At 39.2% G+C, this 23,773-nt stretch overlaps 2 protein-coding genes across 5 annotated transcripts in view; both read left to right on the top strand.

Moving 5' to 3' along the window:
• The window catches only part of PTPRR (protein tyrosine phosphatase, receptor type, R), a 294,565-nt gene extending 276,035 nt beyond the window's left edge, over positions 1-18,530 (top strand). For all 4 annotated transcript variants that reach the window (XM_011929328.1, XM_011929329.1, XM_011929330.1 and 1 more), the window contains one exon: positions 17,321-18,530. In XM_011929328.1, coding sequence (XP_011784718.1) covers positions 17,321-17,414 — 94 coding nt within the window. In that variant the 3' untranslated portion in view covers positions 17,415-18,530. The remainder of the gene's footprint in view (positions 1-17,320) is intronic.
• Positions 18,531-19,178: 648 nt separating this feature from the next.
• The window catches only part of PTPRB (protein tyrosine phosphatase, receptor type, B), a 124,733-nt gene continuing 120,138 nt past the window's right edge, over positions 19,179-23,773 (top strand). Inside the window, exons 1-2 of the mRNA XM_011929324.1 lie at positions 19,179-19,279; positions 20,550-20,945. Coding sequence (XP_011784714.1) covers positions 19,225-19,279; positions 20,550-20,945 — 451 coding nt within the window. The 5' untranslated portion in view covers positions 19,179-19,224. The remainder of the gene's footprint in view (positions 19,280-20,549; positions 20,946-23,773) is intronic.

Genomic DNA, 23,773 nt, shown 5'->3' with positions numbered 1-23,773 from the left:
TTGCCCAGGTTGGTCTAGAATGGCTAGGCTCAAGGGATCCTCCTTCCTTGGCCTCCCAAAGTGCTGGGTTTATAGGTGAGAGCCACTGCACCTGGCCCCCAAAGTTATTTTTTAATGTTTTTATTAAGTTGTGACAAAATATACGTGGCAAAATATATCATCCTAACCATTTGTAAGTGGACAATTTATTAGGGTTAAGTACATTCACACTGTTGTACAACCAATCTCTGGAGTTCTTTTCATGTTGAAAAACTCAGTACCCATTAAAAAACTCCTCATTCCTCCCTCAGCGCAACTGGTAACTGCCATTCTATTTTCTGACTCTATAAGTTTAAACGCTCTAGGCACCTTTTATGTAAGTGGAGTCATACAGTATTTGTCTGTTTGTGGCTGGCTTATTTCACTTAGCATAACATCCTCAAGGTTCATCTATGTTGTAGCATGTGTCAGAATTTCCTTCCTTTTTAAGGCTGAATAATATTCCATTTTAGATCATATATTTTGTTCATCCATTCATCCATTGATGAACACTTGAGTTGCGTCCGTATTTTGACTATTGTGAATACTGCTGCTATGAACATGGGTATGCAAATATCTGTTCAAGACCCTGTTTTCAATTCTTTTGAGTATATACCCAAAAAGTGGGATTGGTGGCTCATATAGAATTCTATTTTTAGTTTTTTGAGGAATCCATCATAGTGTTTTCTGCAATGGCTGCACCATTTTACATTCCCACCAACAACACACAAGGGTTCCAGTTTCTCCACATCTTCACTGACACTTTATTTTCTGCTTTGCCTTTTTTGATAGTAGCCATCCTTGTGAGGGTGAGACAGAAGAGTCATTTTTATAGAGATACGGTTTGATCACCTTTGTTATAACCTCTGTTCATTTTGAAAACAAGATAAACAGGAAACTTCTCTTCTTCCTTGATCCACAACTAAGCCTGCCTGGGTAAATGGACGATTGAGTTAGTGATGGAGAAACTGAACAGATGCTGCTTCAGAGAAGGCACAAAACGATAAGCAGCAGGCGTCTCTGCTCAGTAATTCAGTGTACTACAGTGGAACAAGAGTTGTTGGCTAGGTGTAGTGGCTCTCGCCTGTAATCCCAGCACTTTGGCAGGCCGAAGCAGGAGGATCCCTTGAGTTCAGGAGTTTGAGACCAGCCTGAGCAACAAAGTGAGACCCTGTCTCTAAAAACAAACAACAAACAGCAAATGTTTACTAATCACCTCATATGCCTTAGGCATTGGTCTCGATGCTGCAAATGCAGCATTAAACAAGCATTTTCTGCTCTCTGAGAATTTATATGCTAGCAGAAAAAGATAATAAACAAGCAAAATATACCAAGATAATTTCAGACAGAAATAAATGCTGTGAAGTAATAAAACAAAGAGGGACACAGGCATTGAGTCCCTTGAGCTTTAGCCCTATGACCTAGAGTTTTCTAAAAAGAGAAAATTATACACTAACCTTTCTTTTTTTCCTGGAGACAGCCTCGCTGTGTTGCCCAAGCTGCACTGCAGTGGCGTGATCATGGCCCACTGTAGCCTCGACCTCCTGGGACTACAAGCGTGTGCCACACTCAGCTGATTTTTGTATTTTTTGTAGAGACGGGGTTTTGCCATGTTGCCCAGGCCAGTCTTGAACTCCTGGACTCATACAATCCTCACATCTTGGCCTCCCAAAGTGCTGGGATTGTAGGTATAAGCCTCTCTGCCAGGCCATATAATTACCTTTCAAGATTTCTTTTCCAACAAATATGCTTTAAGCACTATGTACTATGTCCTGGGATTTCAATAAAAAAGACAAGAAGATTATTCTGAAAAATGAGATAATATATATAGCACTTGGAATAGGGTCTGGCACATAGTAATCCCTCAATAAATGTTTATTATGTTATTATCATCTTTATTATTATTAAAATTATCTGTGAAGTTTCTCTTATCTCTAAAAAAAAAGAAATTCAAATTTCCCTGTTCAGATTAGTTTTTCCCTTCCCATCCATAATGTTCTTGCCTCCTTTTAAACGGTAGCCTCTAAGTCTTTGTAAGTGTATCTTTCTGGGCCGGGCGCGGTGGCTCAAGCCTGTAATCCCAGCACTTTGGGGAGGCTGAGACGGGTGGATCACGAGGTCAGGAGATCGAGACCATCCTGGCTAACCCGGTGAAACCCCGTCTCTACTAAAAATACAAAAAACATAGGGCGAGGTGGCGGGCACCTGTAGTCCCAGCTACTCGGGAGGCTGAGGCAGGAAAATGGCGTGAACTCGGGGGGCGGAGCTTGTAGTGAGCTGAGATCCGGCCACTGCACTCCAGCCCCGGCGACAGAGCAAGACTCCGTCTCAAAAAAAAAAAAAAAAAAGTGTATCTTTCCTCTTTGTTTTCTGCTACGTTTGGTATCTTCTCTCTTTGTTTTCTACTGCGTGTGTTTCTTATTTTCCCTTTCTGTCAGCATGTAAACTCTAGAAGCAGTTCATCATGGCGGTTAACATTCTGGGCTCTGGAAAAAGATTGCCTGCCTGAATTTACATCCCGGCTTCTACCATTTTTTGGTTGTACGACCTTGAGCAAGTTACTGTTCTTCTCGCTGCCTCCATGAGTTTTCTCATTTGGAAAATTGGAGTAATAGTGGTATATATTTTCTATTGTTATTGTAAGGATGAAAAGGTATGACCTATGTGAAATGCCTGGTATGTAATAAGCATTCAATCAAGTTTCCACAGTTTTTATCACTGTACATAGCAAGGAAGCTAAACATGTGCCTGTAAACTGCAAATAGTAATATATACCTCACAGGACTTAAGTCACATTTGCATGACATTAAACCTGCAATGTATTTAGTAGAACACTCAGCCTACATTGCTTATCCTGTCTTTATCCCCCAACCCCGCTTCCCTCTTACCATACCCCACATGTAACTGCTTCCAAAAAATTTTCTTCTTGTACATAAAAAAGATCAGTTCCAATTATCTCTTCTCCTCGTATAATTGCTGTCTTCATCTCCCGAAATCCCTTTGCCTTCCATCCCGTGTAGTCCACCTCAGCTGGAATAGGATCAGTTTTCACTTCAAATTTCGGAGCCTGTCTTCTCACAGGAAAGGGGCCCTACCTCTGAGGGGGAGAAGCAGCACTCAGTCAGTCAGAGCTGCTCCCACTTTGACTTTCATCTGTCCTGATCTGTGCTTCTGTAAACAAGGCTGCCACCTGAGACCCCCAAGTCACCTGGGGACTCCAGTTCATATCATGGAGTCCTGTGTTCTTATTTAATGCCAGAATTCCATGCATGCCAAACACATATGTGGATCTAAAGTGACTCCAAACCAAACTGGCCTCCAACAACACCTGTTCTGATCCTACTTGGAAGAACGTGCTGGAAAACAGGCTTGGTTTGCTCTTTTTCTTGGCTCTTGTTATGTTACCATTAATTCTTGCCTGTTCACCCTCCCATCTCCCACCTCCCCTGCCTGCTTTCATAGCCTGACCTCCACCTTGGATTCCACTTCCCAGTCACATTCCCCTTTCAGGTCTAACAAATTGTCCTCTGGTTTTAAATGGAATTACAAATGCATTTTTTTTAAACCACATCACAATGCCTCCTCTATCTGTTCCTTCCTTCCTAAAGCAAATGGTCAGAAACTTTAGCCTTGGCCTTCCGCCACCACCAAGGTCTTCCCACAGGTCTTGTCTTTTCACTTCTGATAGGATCTTGAAAACAGATCCAACTTCTCTGCTCTGAAGCCTATAGGCACCCAACCCCCTTGGGTTTGAATGACTGCCAATATATGCATCAAAATCATTCTGATTTCTTCATCAAGACCCTTTCTGCATTCTTTCTGAGCAGCTGTTTCTGTTGTTTATGAAACAGATCCTCTCCTTGAACCTTCCTTTGAAAGGTCTTTCCTTCACCTCCTTCCTTCACAGGATCAACATACGTTTTCCTTTTCTTGTCTCTTCCTTCTGTTGTAGACTCTTCTAGTTATATGAAAAGCAAAACAGAAAACCTATCCCTTTCATTTCACCTCATCTTGCTTCTTTTTCTCCATCATTCTTGCTTCTTGTTCCAGTCCTTCAGCTTTTTCCTATTATACCTCATTTTTAAAATTCCAATTTGTGGCTAACTGCTGCCATTAACCATGTTTTTGGCTCATGCCAGTAAAGGGAAAACTGGTCTCAGCCAATCCAAATGTCTACCCTTATGCATTTGCAGCGTATCTTTCTTCATCACTTATTCAAACCTTGTCCACAAATTCTGATTTTCCTGGCTATCCTTACCTTCAGCTCTGAATCTGTCTTCAGAGATTCCAGAATGCACTATTCAACGTACAGAAATGTATTTAATCATGGAACTCTTCACCACTGTCTTCAAAGCACATGACTTATTTAACTCCAAAAATAAACCCAAGTGAAGGAAAAGAAGCATCTCTTGGCCTCATTTTTTTTTTTAAAGAGGAACCAAAGATTTCGAGATATCAAGTAACTTGTCTGAAGTCAAGTAGCTTGAGAAGTAACAAAATGGACCTATTGGAATCTGGGACATTTACCTGATCTCTAATTATTTCTTTGATTTTTATCAATCTTATACATAAAAGTAAATAGGCTTTTGGAATATGTTTATTGTAAAACTTCTTGACAAAAATGTACCTCTTTGATAATACTCTGGCAGTTTAAATAAATGAGCCCAGGAGTTTGGGGCCACCCTGGGCAACATAGCAAAACTCCACCTCTTAAAAACAAAATGCAATGACAACAGGACACCATAATTTTTAAAACAGTTTTTAGTATAAATGAGAGCTGCTTTATGAATAGATGGAGTGACATTGTCAGCAACTGCCTTAAGAGTACAATTTGAGGGACAAAAAATTGCTGCTTCTTAAAATATCTATCTATGGAGGATGCTAAAATGTATAGCAGATGTCTAAAATACTGCTAGTAAAGAGCTAATCTTGGATGGATTCTTTTAAAAGAATCATCCTTTTCTAAAGTTTATTGAACCTGGGGATGGGAGATGGGGTAACACTTTATGTCTTCTAAGCTATTAACGCTTCAATCTAAACGAGGTGACCTGTTCTTTTCATTGTGGTAGCTGGAGAGAGTGTAACTCCCAGCATTAGGAATACATTCAGAACTTGGCTTTTGACGAAGGGAAATTGAAGAGAGGGCTTCAGACGCTGGACACACCATGGTGAGGTCCTTTGATCAAGGAGACTGTTAGACAAGCTCATGGCTTGTCTTGGGAAAGCAAGAGGCACTAAGACAGAGCCAAAGAGCGCTCCAAGGGACACTTTGGGCAGGACCAGCTACATAATTTGTGAGGCCCAGTATAAAATGAAAGTGTGACATCTGTTGATTAAAAAGTATCAAATACTTCAAGACAGTGACAGCAAAGCATTAACCCAAGTGCAGGGTCCTTCTCAGCATAAGAAGGTGAGAGATATATGACTGCACAGGTCACAATCCCTTGAAGCTAACTCTGTCTTAGGATATTTTTAGAATGGAATGAGTGTTTGTATTAGGTTGGTCCAAAAGTAATTGGAGTTTTTGCTATTACAGTTATTTTTGCACCAACACAATAGATGGGCCTGCATCCTGTGTTCTGTGGAACAGGCATCTGAGACCTCTGCTTAGAGTGGTGCTCCTGAATCCTGCATACATTCATTCATTCAACAGGCATCACCAGATATCTGCTACTGAGCATGAATCAGGCACCTGGGCGTAGAAAAATGGGTGTCTTAACTGGTTTTCCCAGTTTCCAAGATTGTCCTTCTCAGGACATAGTTTAATTAACTGAGAACCTCCTAAGCCAAACCCTCTTGGTGGTGTTCAGGAGCAAAGTAGGTTCTCGACTAAGTTCGGGACACACACACACATACACACACACACACACACACACACACACACACACATATGTTTCTTTATTGTCACCCAGGCTGGAGTGCAGTGGCACGATCTCGGCCCACTGCAACCTCCGCCTCCCGGGTTTAAGCGATTATCCTGCCTTAGCCTCCCAAGTTGTTGGGATTACTCCCAGCTAATTTTTTTTTATTTTTAGTTGTTTCACCATGTTGGCCAGGCTGGTCTCAAAATCCTGACCTCAGATGATCCGCCCGCCTCGGGCTCCCAAAGTGCTGGGGCTGCAGGCATGAGCCGTGGGACTCAGCCCTACATTGTATTTATTTGACGTCTTCCCCACTTGGAGATTCACAGTAAGCATTAATGCATTAAAAAATCTAAAATCTCCCAGTGTAGAAACTCCCTTAATTTTGTTTAAGCATTTTTTCACATTTATTTGACCACAGACGAATTTCCTCAAGAGCCATCTAAATGAGAGGGAAAGAAGTTGTAATAATAAAGGTAAGCTGTTCTTTCAGGAAGCTTTGTGGTGAAGAGAAGACTAGAGATGGGATAGTAATTTAAGCCCGAACCTGGACCACTGAAAAGAGGAAAGAGGCCGGGCACAGTGTCTCAGGCCTGTAGTACCAGCACTTTGGGAGGCTGAGGCAGGTGGATCACTTGAGGTCAGGAGTTCAAGACCAGCCTGGCCAACATGGTGAAACCCCATCTCTACTAAAGACAAAAATTAGCCGGGCATGGTGGTGCACACCTGTAGTCCCAGCTACTCAGAAGACTGAGGCAGGAGAATCGCTGGAACCCGGGAGGCAGAGTTGTGGTGAGCCGACTTCACACCACTGCACTCCAGCCTGGGCGAGAGAGTGAGACTCTGTCTCAAAAAAACAAATGTGATGGGGAAGGAAGGGTGGAGCCAACTAATTAAAAGCAACTAACTAAGTGTAATAAGAGAGAGAAAAGACAGAGCCAATATATCAGAAGGCTGATATTTTGTATTCGGCAGAATACAAGCTTCACAGGCTTTTTTCTATCCTTTTCTACTCTTTTTAACAACCTCCAACCACTAGCAATGAAGGCTGCACACTGTGCATCTTATTTTTATAGTCTACCCCTTGTCACTTGTAGCTGCCTTCTCTGAGGAGTCCAGGTATGGCTAACGGCAATGAAAAAGACAAGACAGTGATTTGGATACTTGAAAATGGGGCTTCTTTCATGACCAATCAGTCAAAAGCTTGAACACTGGATAGGATTAAAATCTTGATTTCCACCACCACCACCCCCAAAATTGCAATGCCTGGTCATTGTAATTTAACATGAAAAGAACAAGAAATTTCTACTCAAGTCACAAATCTGCATTTTAGTAATAAATTCAAATGGTCTGGTTCAGAGACAAATGTTTTATGCTGAATGGATGTTTCCAGTATAACAACAATGACAAAACCATTTGGTGGATTCCTCATTCTCTGGCAAGACATTATTTTTATTGGCTTTGGGACAACTTCTATTAATAGATGCTCAGTTCTCATTGCAGATTCATGAGTCTGTGATTCTCCTTTTACTAATACTTTTGAGCATATTTTGAACTAAAATAAGATTTCTTTTTTTTCCAAGTAGGAGTTCAAATTCAGTGCAAGGCACCCGCAAATGTTTTATTTAGAAGGGCATTAATGGATCATCCCCTCATTTCCACTGCATTCACTTTTAATTAAAAGATGAAGTGGGTGGTATGGCAATTGCAACTGAACACTGTCTGGTAAGACTAGTAAAAGAATGAGATGCCAGACATCTCTGGACCAGATGTCAAGGAGCTTGGTGCCTGGCTCTGCCCCCTGATTTTCTATGTAACTATTTGTCCACTCTAGGCCTCTGTGTCTACATAGTAAAAGGAGATGTGGGGCATAACAGTGATCTCCAGCCTTTTCTGGTATAAAATCCAGAAATATCTTACTATCAAGAGTAAGATATCTCATGGATCTCCACCTGATTGTTTTATTTTAATGCTTGCAAGTTAATATTCATTCTGTGACTCACAACAAAGCTCAGGTGGATGTCAGGACTCCTTCAACAAGATGCTTTTCCATCCTGGAATTCGGTGATTGCAGAGTGACCAACTGACTTTCTGAGATCCCTCTCAGCTCTTGCTTTCTTTGAGTCTTTGAAGCTTTGTTTATGTGGAGAACAATGGGATAGCAGTAATAGTCATAACATTGGCCAAACATCTCCTAGGAAAAAGGTGGGTTTTTTAAAAATCTAGCCTCAGGAATATATTGCCCAAAGTTTTCATTCTAAAGGAAGAATTCAAAACCAAAAAAGGGGAAATCTCCAAGGCCGCATGACCAATTCTGAAGTTTTTATAAAACACTCTGAGCTGAACTTTCAATTTTGCTCAAATTAGATTGACTAAATTCTGGATTTTGGGGGTTCTGCTGTTGTTTTCTGGAGTGGGAGGCCTAAGTGGGTTACACACAAGATGAAGGGAGAGGAAGTTCACATTCTAATCTTGCCTTCAGCAATGACCCCAAACAAGTTGCTATATAAACCGGGGAAAATCGTTTATCTCTGATTATTTTAGTTTAGATTACTTATTATTAATATCTGAATATGATAAGTACAATGAACTGTTGGCCAGCATTGTTGCAAAAGGGATATTTTGCTCCATCACGTATTTCTATTAACAGGAGATTACCATACGTCTATAGGTCAACAAGTTTTAAAAAGTATAGTTGAAAAAAAGATCCATAATATTAGTACTAAACTAAACACAGTGTAATCATTTTTTATTACTTAGAAAGCCCTTCCATATAATTCTTAAACCTTCTAATCTCAAATATCACTAAATTGTTCTAACTATACCACCTAGTTAAAAATACCAATTGCTATAAAGCTAAACCAACCAGCTTCACTGCATGTAGCTCTTGCTACAAAAGATTCATTTAGGCTTGTGTATGTCAAGGTTCTACAGTTTGAGAGAGTAATTGAAGGTCATTTACACCTTTCTCATGAGAGATGCACTGTCTCAGTTTATTACTATAGATGATGTTTATATTTTAACATCAGACAGTGCTTCACATGCACATAGATATTACAGAAGTATGACTAAGGAGCAATTCATGACCATCAGAAGACATCTAAGCAGGCAGGAAAGGAACATATTCCATTGCAGACTGACCTCAGATAACTTTTTCCTCATTGTTTTCCTTTTAATCCCATTGGCAACTAGACACTGGAAGAATTTTAAAACAGGGCCTGGGAAGTTAAACATGTAAAATAATATCTGATTCCAAGGCCTTTTTTTTCCTCTTTTTTTTGTTCCTGAGTAACAGGAAATTATCTGTCTAATCCTTCTTTTTAAGAGTCAAGGATGGAATTTATAGTTGCCCGTACATCCTTACCTTAGAGGGCTTAAATTGGAATGACATCCAAAGGCCTCACTTGTGGCTTCCCACACAGGATAAAAAGATGCTTCCAATGTGCGTCATATCATTGTTTAAATGTTTTGATTAGTCACTTCAGTTCGATGATTTTCTTTTCTTTTTTAACTACAGCAATCTCAGAAGAATATATATGCCATCAATTTCCAAGGATAATATATGTCTCCAGCATATTTTTTGTTTCCAAAACCTGGTTAAAATAATTTCAAAACTAAAGTTTCTGCTTGTTGGTCTAAGGTTTATCAACTGTAACCTTACATTTATCCATAGTTCTCTGCATTCCCAAATACTCACAAAGATTCCTCTGATTAATGAACTTCAAAGATCTCATTTGAAGATCAGGAATTCAACATTTTGGTTTACTTATTTTAAGGACATTTGGAGATAAAGCCCTAGAAATTAGTGTGGATTTACTTGACATTATAGTTCCTGAGATCATAACAAGAGGTCTACTTTGTAAAACATATTATGCCAACTGAATCTTCCAAGTGGTTGCCGGGACATTTTCCTTCTTCCGAGCTTGGAGTTAATTAAGTGTTAACTTGAGTGTTCAGAAGAAAACAGCTAATTTCAGGGGGAAAAAAATGGAACTCAAAATATGTTAGACTCATCAAGTGAATTATTTGATGTGTGCTGATTTTTATGACCTACAGATACTTTAGAACACATCTATTTTGGAGAAGGTGTCTATGTTCAAAATTCCTGGTCAGAATTGGCCAGATTTACATTGAAGTTCTCCCTCCTTGATATGACATCTGTATAAAGACATGGGAAATCCTCTGTCCAAGGGGCCAGACACACCTTGCAGCTGACCCCGGCTAAGCACAGCAGACGGTAGCCTCACTTGACTCATGCCCAAGCTATCGGAGCTTTACCCAGGAGGCACATTAACGTCCACACCTTTTGTTCTAAATTTACTGTACCAAACTTTACCAAAAGAATTCCAGATTCGAAAATAATAAAAAGCAAAGGAGCATAAGTTTCATTGTTAGCCCAGAAGTGAGTCATCACTGCAGAATTTCTTCTGTCTACTGATTAGACCGGATACGGGCTGGGCGGTACGACAGGAAAGGCTGTTGCTTTCTGTATGTGTGAGTGAATAGTCACAAAAGGTCAAAATTTTAACATGTTAAAAGCCAAATCTCTCTCCTGGGCATCTGGAGGGGGTTTTTTCAAAACACCCTCCCAGTAGCAAAGGGAAAAAAGACTACATTTTTTTTCCCTTTCTAACCTGAGTTTACCCCCAGCTGACACAGCTACGTGCTGCTCTGCATGGAGACTGAGATGACACTGATCTTTGTGTTTGGCAGGGCTAATGTGATATGAGATTATCTGACGTTTATAGGAGGGTAGTATATCTGAATCCTCTCTGGCCTGTCCAAACACAGTGTTCATAGCCTGTGGGCACAAAGAAATCCAAGCCACATGGCTAACACCACTTTTGCAATAAAGGGAATGGCTTTCTTCCACAGCATGGCATGGGGCATCATTAGGATGAACAAATAACTTATCATCCAAACCAAGGTACTTCCGAGAGTGAAAGGTGACCCAATTAATAATGACACCAGGACAACACCAGTGAACCACGACTCTTCCAAACATAGTTACCTTAGGTGTTGTATTAACTAAGAATAAGAAAAATAATACACAGCATTTATTTAGTACTCACTGAAGGGCAGTTACTGTGCCAAGCATTTTGTGGATTCTTTCATTTAAACCTTGCAAAACTTGAAGCCTTATTAGATAAATACCTAAATACCTTATTAGCCAGGCCAGTGATTTTCAAACTTCTTTATGAACAATGGAAAACATTGTGCAGGCAGAATCTTCCACAGAACACCAACACAGAAAACCAATAAAAACACAACTTCCCTGGTCAAAGCTGGGATTGGCATCTAGTCCTAATGACCCATTCCTCCTCCTCTGCCCTGCCCAGGGTTCTCAGGCACCTTTATAGAACCCTGGGCTTCTGGGGATTCTGTGAATAGCCTGCAGCCAGACATTGATATGCTGTGATTCATTTAATCCTCACAACCCGATGACGTTTGTCATTTATGTCATTTTACAAGTGAGAAAAGCCAGGTTGGGAAGGACTGAATGACTTGTCTAAAATCATTTAGCTAAGTAAGTTAAAAAACAAGGATTCAAACCTGAATCTGTCAGACTCTAAGTGTACTATTTTCCACTACATCATCTGCCTCCACTATGCCTGTCTTCTAGGCTGGTCAATATTTAGAAAGATATTTGGATCTTAATGGGCAAACTAATGTCCTCTGCCAGATTTGCTCTTGGTTCTCCAGGGTCCTTGGGGGCCTCCCTCCAGAGCCTGCTAACCAGTCCTGTTTGACCAGATGGTACCAAAGAGTAACAATAACAATAATAATGGTTGACATTTATGGTATTGATATGTGCTTGGCTGTGTGCTAAACATGTTAAATGATTGTCCCATTTATTTCTCACAACAATGCTGTAAAGTAGGACCTATTGTTTTTATTGTCGCATCATTTGCAGATGAGAAAACTGAGCACTGCAGAGATTATGTAGTGGGGTAAAGTATCTAGTAAGTGGTGGAGACAGAATTTGTCTTGACAACAGTGTATGCTGTCTTTTTCCCTCTTAACACACTCTGGTCCCCCCGGTAATGAACTTGGCACCACTCTCTCAGCTAGCTGGGGTTCCCTTGACATTTTTATTTGACTTTACTCTTTTTTGGTAAACTAACTCCTGCTCAGCAGTAGGTATTGTCACTTAATGTATTATACCTCCTGGGAAAACAAATGTGTACTGGAAAAGAAATATCTGAGGCACGATAAAATTTTAAAGAGTTTATTTAGTAAGAAGCCAGTCATACATTGGGAAACATCAGACCAAAAGAGGTTTAGTGTTCCTATGACAAAATGCCAGAGGCAAGTATTTATTGGGAAAGTGCAGAAAACAAAATAAAGAATTTATTTGGTTGGTTTGCAATTACATAAATGCCTTTTTTCAGGTACCGTATTGGAAAGTCTTTAGTGACATAATAACATGTGAGTTGGGTGCTTATGATTGGCTGGGGTTATGGTTTAGTTCTAACATAAGCATTTATCAGATATGAACCCAAGTTAAGTTTCACTTCTGTTTGCAATTTAAGGTGTGTGCATATTGGTGAGCACCTGTAGTCCCAGGTACTTGGGAGGCTAAGGAGATCACTTGACCTGGGAGGTTGAGGCTGCAGTGAGCCATGATCCAGCCAGGATGACACAGTGAGACCCTGCCCTAAAAAGAAAAAGAAAAAGTAAGAAAAAGAGCACCCCTGTTTCTCACCTCCCAGAAGCACTTTGTATTGGGAACTTGTATCGGTAATATAGATCCAGACCAGCAAATCCATGAGATCTATCTGACCTAAGGACTTCCTGGAGTCCAAGTCAGAACTCTCCTGAGGATGAATTACTATAGAGCTGTCTTGAGAGTTCCATAATTAACCTAGCTTTATTCATTTATTCCATAAAGATATTTTGTATACAGACACTGTACTAGCTTCTTAGTTGTTTCTTTTTTTACTATGACCAGCCTATCTAAAAAACTGTATTTACCAGGCATGGTGGCTCATGCCTATAATCCCAGCACTTTGGGAGGCTGAGGTGGAAGGATTTCCTGAGCCTAGGAATTCAAGACCAGCTTAGGCAATATGGCAAAATTCTATTAAAAAAAAAAACAGAAAAAATTAACTCAGTATGGTGGCATGCACCTATTATCCTAGCTACTTAGGAGGCTGAGATGGGAGAATCACCTGAGCCTTGGAGGCTAAGGCTTCAGTGAGCTATGACTGCACGACTACACTCCAGCCTGGGTAACAAAGCAAGACCCTGTATCAAAAATAAGAAGAAAGAAGACTCTGTTGACCTTTGTAAGAATGGATTATCTGTTATAGAGCAAATGCTATCCTCCCGCCTCAGCCTCCTGTGTAGTTGGGACCACAGGCATACACCACTATGTCCAGCTAATTTTTCTTTTAATTTGTAGACAGGATCTAACTATGTTGCCCAGGCTAGTCTCGAGCTCCTGAGCTCAAGTGATCCTCCTACTTTGGGCTCTAGTGTTCCACTCAGCACTCCCAACATGCTGGGGTTACAGGCATGAGCCACTGCACCCAGCCAACAGAGTATTCTACATATCAATATATGCAGTAGGACACTTATTTAATATTTTCAAAGATGATTATGATAAGTTCCTGAATTTGAACCAGCCTCCAGTGAATGCATCCTGGAATACCTTTTGCTTTCTTTTAGCCTAGAGTTTATCTGTTTTCACATGACATGAAAATAGCATGACCTGGGTTATTCATTTGACAAGTATTTACCTAGGACTGGTAAGTGCTTTTTATTGTTACAAGTAGAAGAAGACTATGCCGTTATGCTTGTAGGTCTTTAAAGGACCTACAACCTAGTTGGAAATAATTTTAGAATGGGATTAGATAGTATATAACATGATACCAGCTTACTCATATTAAAGACCCTACTTTGTCTCTTTTTCTATTTTTTTAATGCCTTAGATAAAAAGATGTAAGGGATCCTTGTTAAATATCTAGGAGACACAATGCTGGGAGTGAGAAATGGAAGACTAACATTGACTGATAGATAGTGATGCAGTAAACAAGAGCATTGTGCTGAAACTAACAAATTGAAATTACCAAGAATAAATAGAACGGCTTGCATTTAGTTTCAAAACTTCAGTAGCAGAATTACAGGATGGAAGAAAGCTGTAATGTCCACATTCAAAAAAGTCAGTTGGCTTTTTTTTTTTTTTTTTTGTGACGGAGTCTCGCTTGTCGCCCAGACTGGAGTGCAGTGGCACAATCTCGGCTCACTGCAAGCTCCGCCTCCCGGGTTCACGCCATTCTCCCGCCTCAGCCTCCAAGTAGCTGGGATTACAGGCGCCCGCCACCACGCCCGGCTAATTTTTTGTATTTTTAGTAGAGACGGGGTTTCACCGTGTTAGCCAGGATGGTTTCGATCTCCTGACCTCGTGATCCGCCCGCCTCGGCCTCCCAAAGTGCTGGGATTACAGGCTTGCGCCACCGCGCCCGGCCATCAGTTGGCTTTTTATTTAATCTACACCATCAGTTAATACCTTAAAATACTATGGAGCACCAGGCACCATGTAAGCACTGGGGGACCTCACCACCTGATGCACCCGCAAACACAAATCTATTGGTCTCGAATGTACAGCTGGAGGAGAAAATAAGCCTACTTCATAGATCTCATCAGGAGGAGACACAACACTCTAAGAAGGTCATATTTGATAAAATAGCCGGTAGAAGAGGGAGACTAGAGTGGTGAGTGACAGAAAAACCAGGCTGTTCAGAAATACTGAGTGACCACAGGATGTTTAGTCTAAAGAAGAAAAGATTATAAGACTTTGATGGCTGTTTTCCAGCCTTTGGAGAGCTGTTGTGTGACTACAGGGGAGCCTTAAGACTTCTTCTGGGTTATTTCAGTTGGACCAATGAGGTAAAAGTTAGAAAGGGGCAGCTTCATGTTGATGTCTTAAAAGTTTTCCTGCCAACCTTGGAAAAGCCTGCCTCTAAAATTGCAAGATTTCTAAAAAAGCTATATTTTCAGTGACTAGAGTAGATGATCTCTAAGGATTCCTCTAATGCCAATTTTTTTTTCATTTTTATTTTCCAAATTAAGTGGGAGGTAAGAGAATTTTTCATAATACCTTCCTGAAGCCTTCAGACCTGCAAGAATTTTGGCAGCCCACAATTAATGAGTATGTTTCTCCATCTTCGCCACCTTCACTGGCTAAAACAACCTTGATTTAGTGAACAGAATGTCATAGTAAATATGCTCCAACCATTAAATTACACCACTGGCCCACTTAGGGCAAAACAGTTGTTAAAATCTAAACTGTGTCTCCATTCATTCACCAGTTGGATATGTAAATACCAGTGCTGACCAGAACATACAAGAAGGGGAAAATCTTGCCTCAAAGTGAGGTAAATGGTGAGAGGAAGTTGACAGACCAGAGCCTAAGAGGTGGAGCACATAGAAGCTTCCACATACTGTCTGCAGCTCAAGGGGGAGTAATGGTGCTCTGAGCTGTGCAAATGCCAGAGGAAGGGAGGCACCGCTCAGCTCCCTGGAGCTACCCTAATATTTACTGTGGTGGTCTCCCAAGCTTCACAGTTCAAGCCAGCATCTTCAGAACACCTGCTATGATTTTAGGTGAGCCCAGATGTCATCATACAGTTAAGAAGAGAAACCATTACCACATTCTCAGCTGGCCATTTCTGTTGTTCACTTCTGACCAAGGAATACTTTGCCCAGACGGTTGCCTTCAGTGCAACAAAATGTACAGTTCTAGGGGAGAAAGACCAATCAAATACTTCTGTCAATAAGTTGCTGTCACCAAAAACTGTGAATTTACCTCTTTATTTTTTGCCAAATACATCATTTTGACATCATGTTAATTTTTCTGGGGAATCACTGTTTAAAACAGGGAAGTTTTACTGCCTTTAAAATTGACATAGGTTGACAAATAAACATAGATACAAGCCCGGTTTTTATTATTACCATTAACTAGAAGTCTTGTTACAGTGAGACAAGATATCTTGTTTTTAAGTTGAAGTGCCTAAATAATCAAAGTTATTTTGAATGATACTAACAGCCACTTGGAAAAATCTGGTTAAAACATGGAGTTAAACTAAAAGATAAGATTTATTGCATGATTGCAGAGTTACAGAGACTTTACAAGACTTCAAATAGTTACCGACAGTCATGCTTTTATACAGTGAGCAGGAATAGTAAGTAACATATTAATGTCTTGTAACTTTGTCAAGCTAAAAAATCATAATTATAGGGCTGGACACCATGGTTCATGCCTGTGATTCTATCACTTTGGGAGCCCGAGACAAGAGGATCACTTGAGTCCAGGAGACCAGCCTGGGCAACATAGTGAGACCTTGTCTCTACAAGAAAAAACAAGCAAAAAATTGTCCAGGTGTGGTGGTGCCTGTAGTCCCAGCTACTCCAGAGTCTGAGGTGGGAGAATTGCTTGATCCCAGGAAGTCGAGGCTGCACTGAGCTGTGATCATGCCACTGCATGACGGCCTAAGCAATTCGGGAGTCCTCGTCTCAAAAACTGAAACAAAAAAAGGATCATAATTATGAAGGGGGAAAATGTGATATAGGTATTATGTGTATAAAAACATAATGAGAAGCACCATTATTTCTCATGAAGCCAAGTGCCTTCTATGAATCCATTGACAAGAAGGGTGCTGAGCAGCTAGTGATAATGGTGATAACCGAGAGGAAAATGCCAGAGCAGAGCCAATTCCCTTTTTCCAACTCATTTAAGGACTCGCCCACTGTTGTGTTTAGACACCCAGTACACCCAAAGGCTAAGGTTGTTTCCATACAACATACTCAAATAAACCATTCCAAGGTAGACTTATTTTTACTTGTAGAAAGAGCAACATTTTGCAGATGAGTTTGGTTTGGTTTGTCTCCGTCAATCAATTTTAAGCCAAATGTATAAACCATTTTAACAGGAGATGAATCATGAGGCACCTCAGAAGTAATATCAATACACCAGCTACACTGAACCTATTTAACCTTCACAGCAACCTTACAAAGTAGTTACTCTTACTATCCTGCTTTAAGAGAGTAGGAAACTAAAGTGCAAGGGATTTTGAGGAATTTGTCCAAGAACATCCGGCTAAGAATTGGCAGAAGAGGGATTTGAACTCACCTTGGCTGATGCCAAATCCAAGTACTTGATCATTAGACTTACCACCTCCCCAGTAATGTTACATAAGTAAAATTACTCACATGCCTACTGTGCGCCAGGGACTGTGTTAAGCCCTTTATATACATTAGCATGTTCACTTTGATAGTTGAGACATTTGGACACAGGTTAGAGGAATAACAAAAGAACCACTAGGTTGACTGTTCTATGTGTCTTTGACATAACACCCTAGCTTGGATGTAATCTCCGTGTTACTTGAAATTGCAAGATTTTAGCAAAATGAAGTTATTTTGTGATTTCTTCCTTGCAGAGGTGGAATGGTGCAAACCAGTGAGCAGTATGAATTTGTGCACCATGCTCTGTGCCTGTACGAGAGCAGACTTTCAGCAGAGACTGTTCAGTGAGTCATTGAAGACTTGTCAGACCATCAATCTCTTGATGTGGGTGATTAGTCAAATTACCCACCCAAGGCTTCTAGAAGGAGCTTCCTGCAATGGAGGGAAGGAGAGGCTTTGAAGACAACGTATGGCATGGAGTGTGGAAGACTGGGCAACATATTTAAGATTGCCAGCTCCTTGTGTATATGAATGCATTTGTAAGCATCCCCCAAATTTTTTCGAAGGTTTTTTGATGATGGAGGTAAGATAGGTTTCTCACACAGCCTAAGGCAGATTTTGTTTTGTCTGTACGAACTCTATCTGCCACACAGAATGTATGTATGTAATATTCAGTAATAAATGTCATCAGATGATGACTGGATGAGCTGCTGAAGACATTCATATTATGTGTTAGATGCTTTAATGTTTGCAAAATCTGTCTTGTGAATGGACTGTCAGCTGTTAAACTGTTCCTGTTTTGAAGTGCTATTACCTTTCTCAGTTACCAGAATCTTGCTGCTAAAGTTGCAAGTGGTTGATAATGGATTTTTAACAAATAAGTCTTTGTTTTTGAAAAACAAAAATCAAAAGCAGTAACTATTTTATATGGAAATGTGTCTTGATAATATTACCTATTAAATGTGTATTTATAGTACCTCCTATCAAACAATTACAGAGCACAATGATTGTCATTGGGTATATATGTATTTACTCTCTCTTATTGGTCATAGAGGTGGCTTCTGCTCCAGAACTCTATCCACTGTATTTCTACATCGTGAGTCATTTTACTTTAAAAGTGAAAAACAAATTTGTAGCAACTATGAAGTATCAAAAATTTTAACTACGTGTCACTCTTTTGCCAAGAAGGGATTTTTGAATATGCTATCTACCTGGAATCTCTCTCTCAACAAAATGTATATGCCTTCAGGAATGATATAACCTGTCCCATTTTCAGAGGTTCCTTATAAGGACATTTCCATGTATGTCCTTACATTTCTGAAAGGTTTCAACCTTCAAGAGACAAAAAAAATTCAAATAACTACCCTCAGCAAACACTAGCTGTTCTGCTCAAATATGAATTTTTAATGCAGCAATGTTGACTTTGTTTCATACTGCCAATAAACTCTTAATACTAAACAGTGAGTAAAGCATATTCTTTTTTTTTTTTTTCTTTTTTTTTTTTCTAGTTGGAAAGAGGCCATCATCTGTTTGGGGAAGACCAAAGTACATAATGTGATGGGTTTAATTTTAGTGTCTGCATCTCCCCAGTGAAGCTGACGATCTCAAAGTGTAATATTGTCATCACTTGGGAGATAATGATCTAGAAGTGCCATCATTATGTGGTTTTCCTCAATAGACTCGCAGCGTATCATTATACAAACAGTACGTGTTTATGTCTTTATGTCACTTGTCATAGACCCTCATGAATTACATGGCTTGTGTTTATTCAGCAGAATCACATCACCTGAAGAGATGTAATGTTTCAGGAACATTCAATTATCTAAGATTACAATTCCTTTCTTTCTTGTTGAGGTTAAGAAGTAGTCACACGCCAAAGGAAAGGTAGGTGAGGTCTTAATGAGATTTACTCTGCCCTTCAAGGCTGGAATATTTTCTACATAAAAAAAAGAGAGGTAATCATAATCCCTTCTTTCTAAGGAAACAGACAAAAGGACACTGGTGTAAAACTTCCCCAAACAATTCAATAGGAGGAAGTGCTCGTCACTGAATTTTCCCCCCACCATGAAGGCACATTTCCTTCCTAGTCTTTGCTTCTCTTATCTGGGAGAATTTTTTTTTTTTCCCAAGCGAAGCATGAACAGTTGCTAAATGGAAAATGGAGGCTGAATTTTACATGGTGATTCTTACCTGCTTGATCTTCAGGAACTCAGGTGAGTGAGTCTGCCTCAGTTTCCTGAGGCATTTCTTCCAGATCTAGCCAAGGAGTCTCTGGTCTTTGAAAAGTGTCTGAAATGAGGTGGAAGGGGCCAGGTCTCCATGGCAGTTTAGCCAAAGACGATGAAAAGCGGGAATAAAAGGAGCCAGCTATGCCCACACTGTTGAGATTTCTCTCCAAAAGAAAATAAATGCTCTCCTCTCATCCTCCAATGCTTGAGGCAGCCCCTGAAATGATACATTTAGAGCAGAGCATAAAGAACCCCAAGGAAAAGTCTGTGTTATATAACAGTCTGTGGCTTTCCCCAAGCCTTTTTCCAACCCGGTTATAGTTTTATTTTCTTTTGTGTTAAAGAAAATGGAAGAAATATGATTAAAGTGGGTGATGAAATGTAGTGTGTTTTATTTGGAAGTTGTCATTTGGCAAGGCTGAACATTTTCATGAGTGAGCTGGGCAATTTAAGTAAAACCTCATTGAAAATTGTTTCTGAGCCAGAATATCTTGCATTTTAATACTGATGTTTAGCAATAGGATGTTTAATTTTCTTACATTAGAAAATGGTGATTTTTAAAAGATCTATTAGTATTTGAGAGAAAACTGTAGATATTGTCATAAAATAGAGAAATGTTCCTCTCCATGACTAAAGGAAATTTAGTTTGTGATAATCAATACTTTCATGGGCTGCAATTAGCTAGGAGGTTGTGCTTGGAGAAGTGGGAACATTTGTTTTATTTTTTGATAAATGTATGCAATTTTTTAAAATTGTTATTCAAACTATGAAATTTATATACAAATACTGCAATGTGAATTTAAAGACTGGAAAAGGGGGTACCTTTTTAAGGTAGGGGAGGAAGGTTATATCGAATATGTCAAATGTTTAAAAAGGGAGCTGAGCATTTCATAACTTCAGCATATCTAACTAATTGGGCTAAAATATACTGTATACTTTGGATGATTTTGTTTCTCTCCAAGCTTCCTTTCATTTTCCAATAAGAGGTGTGTTTTTGTCCCCTAAAGCATGTGAAAATTTAAAAAAAAAAAAAAAAAGATGGGGCGTTAAGTGTGACATATTGACATTTTACATCGTCAGCTTTGGAATTTTAAATCACGTGTTAAATATGAGAATATTCACTTGAAATGATAGCAATAACAAAATATAAGTAAAACTAGTGATTTTATTCAGCTCATTTGTGGGTGGGTTCTTCCGTTTTCTAATGGGCCTCATAATTTGCTACCTAGTGCTTTATGAGCTTTTCATCTTCCAGAAGGATTTCAGATTGTCCATGTCCAGAAACAACAGTGTCTTTTCAAAAATGAAAAAGTGGTCGTGGGCTCATGCAATAGGACCATCCAGAACCAGCAGTGGATGTGGACTGAGGATGAAAAGCTCCTTCATGTTAAATCTACACTATGCTTGGCCATCTCCAACTTCTCTCGTGGCCCCTCCCGCTCAGCCATCTTGGACCGCTGTTCCCAGGCACCCCGATGGACCTGCTATGATCAGGAAGGCTTCCTTGAGGTGGAAAATACGTCTCTCTTTCTCCAGAAACAAGGCTCCAGAGTAGTGGTCAAGAAGGCCAGGAAATACCTCCATAGCTGGATGAAAATAGACGTCAACAAGGAGGGAAAACTGGTCAACGAAAGCCTCTGTTTAAAAAAAGGTGAGCTATTCCTTTCAGAATGAATCCTGAAAGTCTTTCTACTAAATATCTTGGGTTTTTTTGTTTTGTTTTGTTTTGTTTTTTTACATTTAAGGGAAGTCGACATGCCCCAACATATTTCCTATGGAAGCTAATGGAGGTGGATGGTGAAGTGCCCAATGATGGAAGACTTCATTACCCTCATTAAAATAAGCCCAACTTTTTCTATTGCTTGTTCTTCCTTCCCTTCTTGTCTTGCTTCTTTTATTAATTCCACAAATATTTCATGAGCCTCTCTTCTCTGCCAATAATATGGTTAAGCACTGTTAGATGTAGGAATATGGATCTAGGCATATACACAGCATATATATGTAATGACTAAAGTCAGTAATCAGGAAATTATTAGATTTTATTGACAGACACTTCTATTTGCTGATTATAAGAAATTATTAGAACATCAGAATGGTGCTTGATAAGACTGGAAGATAGATGTGTTTTTGCAAATCTCTTGTATTGATGTTTAGGGGTAGGTATCTTTTGGAGGTAACATGCTTTTGAAATGTTAAGAATCAATGGAAAGCCATAGATTTTTCTAATTTATTGACCATTAATGGATATAACCCAGATAATGGACAAAGGTAAAAACATGTTATATACATGCGCGAGCTCCTGCTGCAGGACACAGTTCAGTCCTGAGCTAGGAATTTTTCTTGTGGAATATATAGGCAGTTTAATCTTCTCTTGAAGTTAATCATGTTATTGTGTATTTACTCCTCTATTAGAGGTTTGCTTTAGGAAGTCATGAAAGATAAAACTGATGAATCACAATATATTAGGCAACAATGGACCTTACAAAGTATGGGAAAAGTTATCAAGAAATGAAGCGCCTCACTAAGAAGACAAATTTGTCAGGGTTAAGTTTGTCCCAGATCTATGATTAGAGCCTAAGTTTTTAAACTCTTTGTTCAGTGTACATTTCACTATACCAGAGATTCTCAAATGCTTGACCGCAGACTTGCCCCATGACTTGCATAAGAATCACGTGGGGTAGAAAAGGAAGGGCTTACTAAAAATACACATTCCCGTAGCTAATGCATGCTGGGCTTAATTCCTAGGTGATGGGTTGATAGGTGCAACAAAGCACCACGGCACACGTTTACCTATGTAACAAACCTGCACACCCTGCACATGTACCCCAGAACTAAAAATACAAATAAAAGAAAATACACATTCCCAGGATTCTTTCCCACCATTTTTTCCTCAACAACCACCTCCAAGATTCTGTTTCAGGAAATCTGGATTTGTGCATAATACTTGATATTTATTAATCACCAGAAAATTTTGATCCATAATCAAATATGGAGATCAGCATCCACTGTATTGTTAAGTCTTTTCATTAGGTATTGATGTTTGAGGCCTATATTAGTTTTTCCACCATGGTAATCTTTGGACAATTTTTTCTCATTCATTCTGTAAGTTAAAACAAGCATTTAACTAGATACCAGTTGAACGTGTTACACTTTTCTACAATAAGCTGTATGCTTTGTTACAATAAAGGTTGAGAGTTATAGTTTCTATTCTTATATCATTTCTGCTTATGAGAATAAGATAAAAAACCAATTAGAAAATTCAACTTTATCAGAAAATATTCAGCATATAGCACCAATTTGTACAATACCTTTCCTGTGGTTCATCTATGAAGGCCTCTCCTAAATAATATAGAAACATTATAACTATTCCATTTGTAACATCCAGCGTAATGGAACATTACAAATATTCCATTGGGAATATAACAATTCCATTTGTAATCTTCACAAGAAGTGAGATTCATCCCCAAAGCCCAATCAAACCTTATCTAACATAAGATTACTTAGTTGGAACTTTTAAAAAAAGTAGATATGGATTCAGTGGTGAGTTATTCAAGATAAAAGATAATTCATAGAAAAACTACCTCCTATGACCCTCATACAAATGTCTAGTAATGGACTTCAAAAATAAGGTACCTAGAATAAGCCATTTGCAATTAATCACTGAACAATGCTATATTCAAAAAAATGCCTGATAATATGTGTTGGGGAAAGAAATGAATTTCTAGAAAAAGCAGAAGTTGAAATTTGCACAATTGTGGTAGAAAAACACCCTTATATTTGTGTATACATAAGTATAACACATACTTTTGCTTTAACACAATTATAAGCTAACAGATACATTTTTCTGCTCCATCTTAAGTGCCATTGTGGGGTTTTTTTGTTTTTTGGTTTTTGTTTTTAGAAACAAAGTCTTGCTCTGTTGTCCAGGCAGGAGAGCCATGATGTGAACATAGCTCACTGTAAACTCCAACTCTTGGGCTCAAGTGATCCTCCCACCTCAGCCTCCCAAAGTACTGGGATTACAGGCGTGAATCACCATGCCTAGCCCTGATAAAAGATTAAGAATGATACTTGTAGACCTATATCATGAGAGCTCATTGACTTGCTAGAGTAGCTACTGTGAAAAATTAACCGAAATGCATTCATATGTTTGCAATGAATGATTCCAAATCATTGTTTAAGTTGATAACTAAGTATTATAATCTAAAGCAGCACAAATACATGTGTTGTTCATCCATGGGATGTGAATTTTTTTGTGTGTTCTTCAGTAAAAGAAAGCAGACCTATGAAGGTAAAACTCTAAACCACATGTTTCATATTTGTTTCATAAAAGACACATTAATGATTGTATTCAAGTTTCCAGGTAATATTTATTTATTAATTAATTTATTTTTTTTTATTATTATACTTTAAGTTCTAGGGTACATGTGCATAACGTGCAGGTTTGTTACATATGTATACTTGTGCCATGTTGGTGTG

Source organism: Colobus angolensis, unplaced genomic scaffold (assembly GCF_000951035.1).
Source record: "Colobus angolensis palliatus isolate OR3802 unplaced genomic scaffold, Cang.pa_1.0 Scaffold80, whole genome shotgun sequence".
In the NCBI taxonomy this organism is placed as follows: domain Eukaryota; kingdom Metazoa; phylum Chordata; class Mammalia; order Primates; family Cercopithecidae; genus Colobus; species Colobus angolensis.
This window is presented reverse-complemented; position numbering and strand designations above follow the sequence as displayed.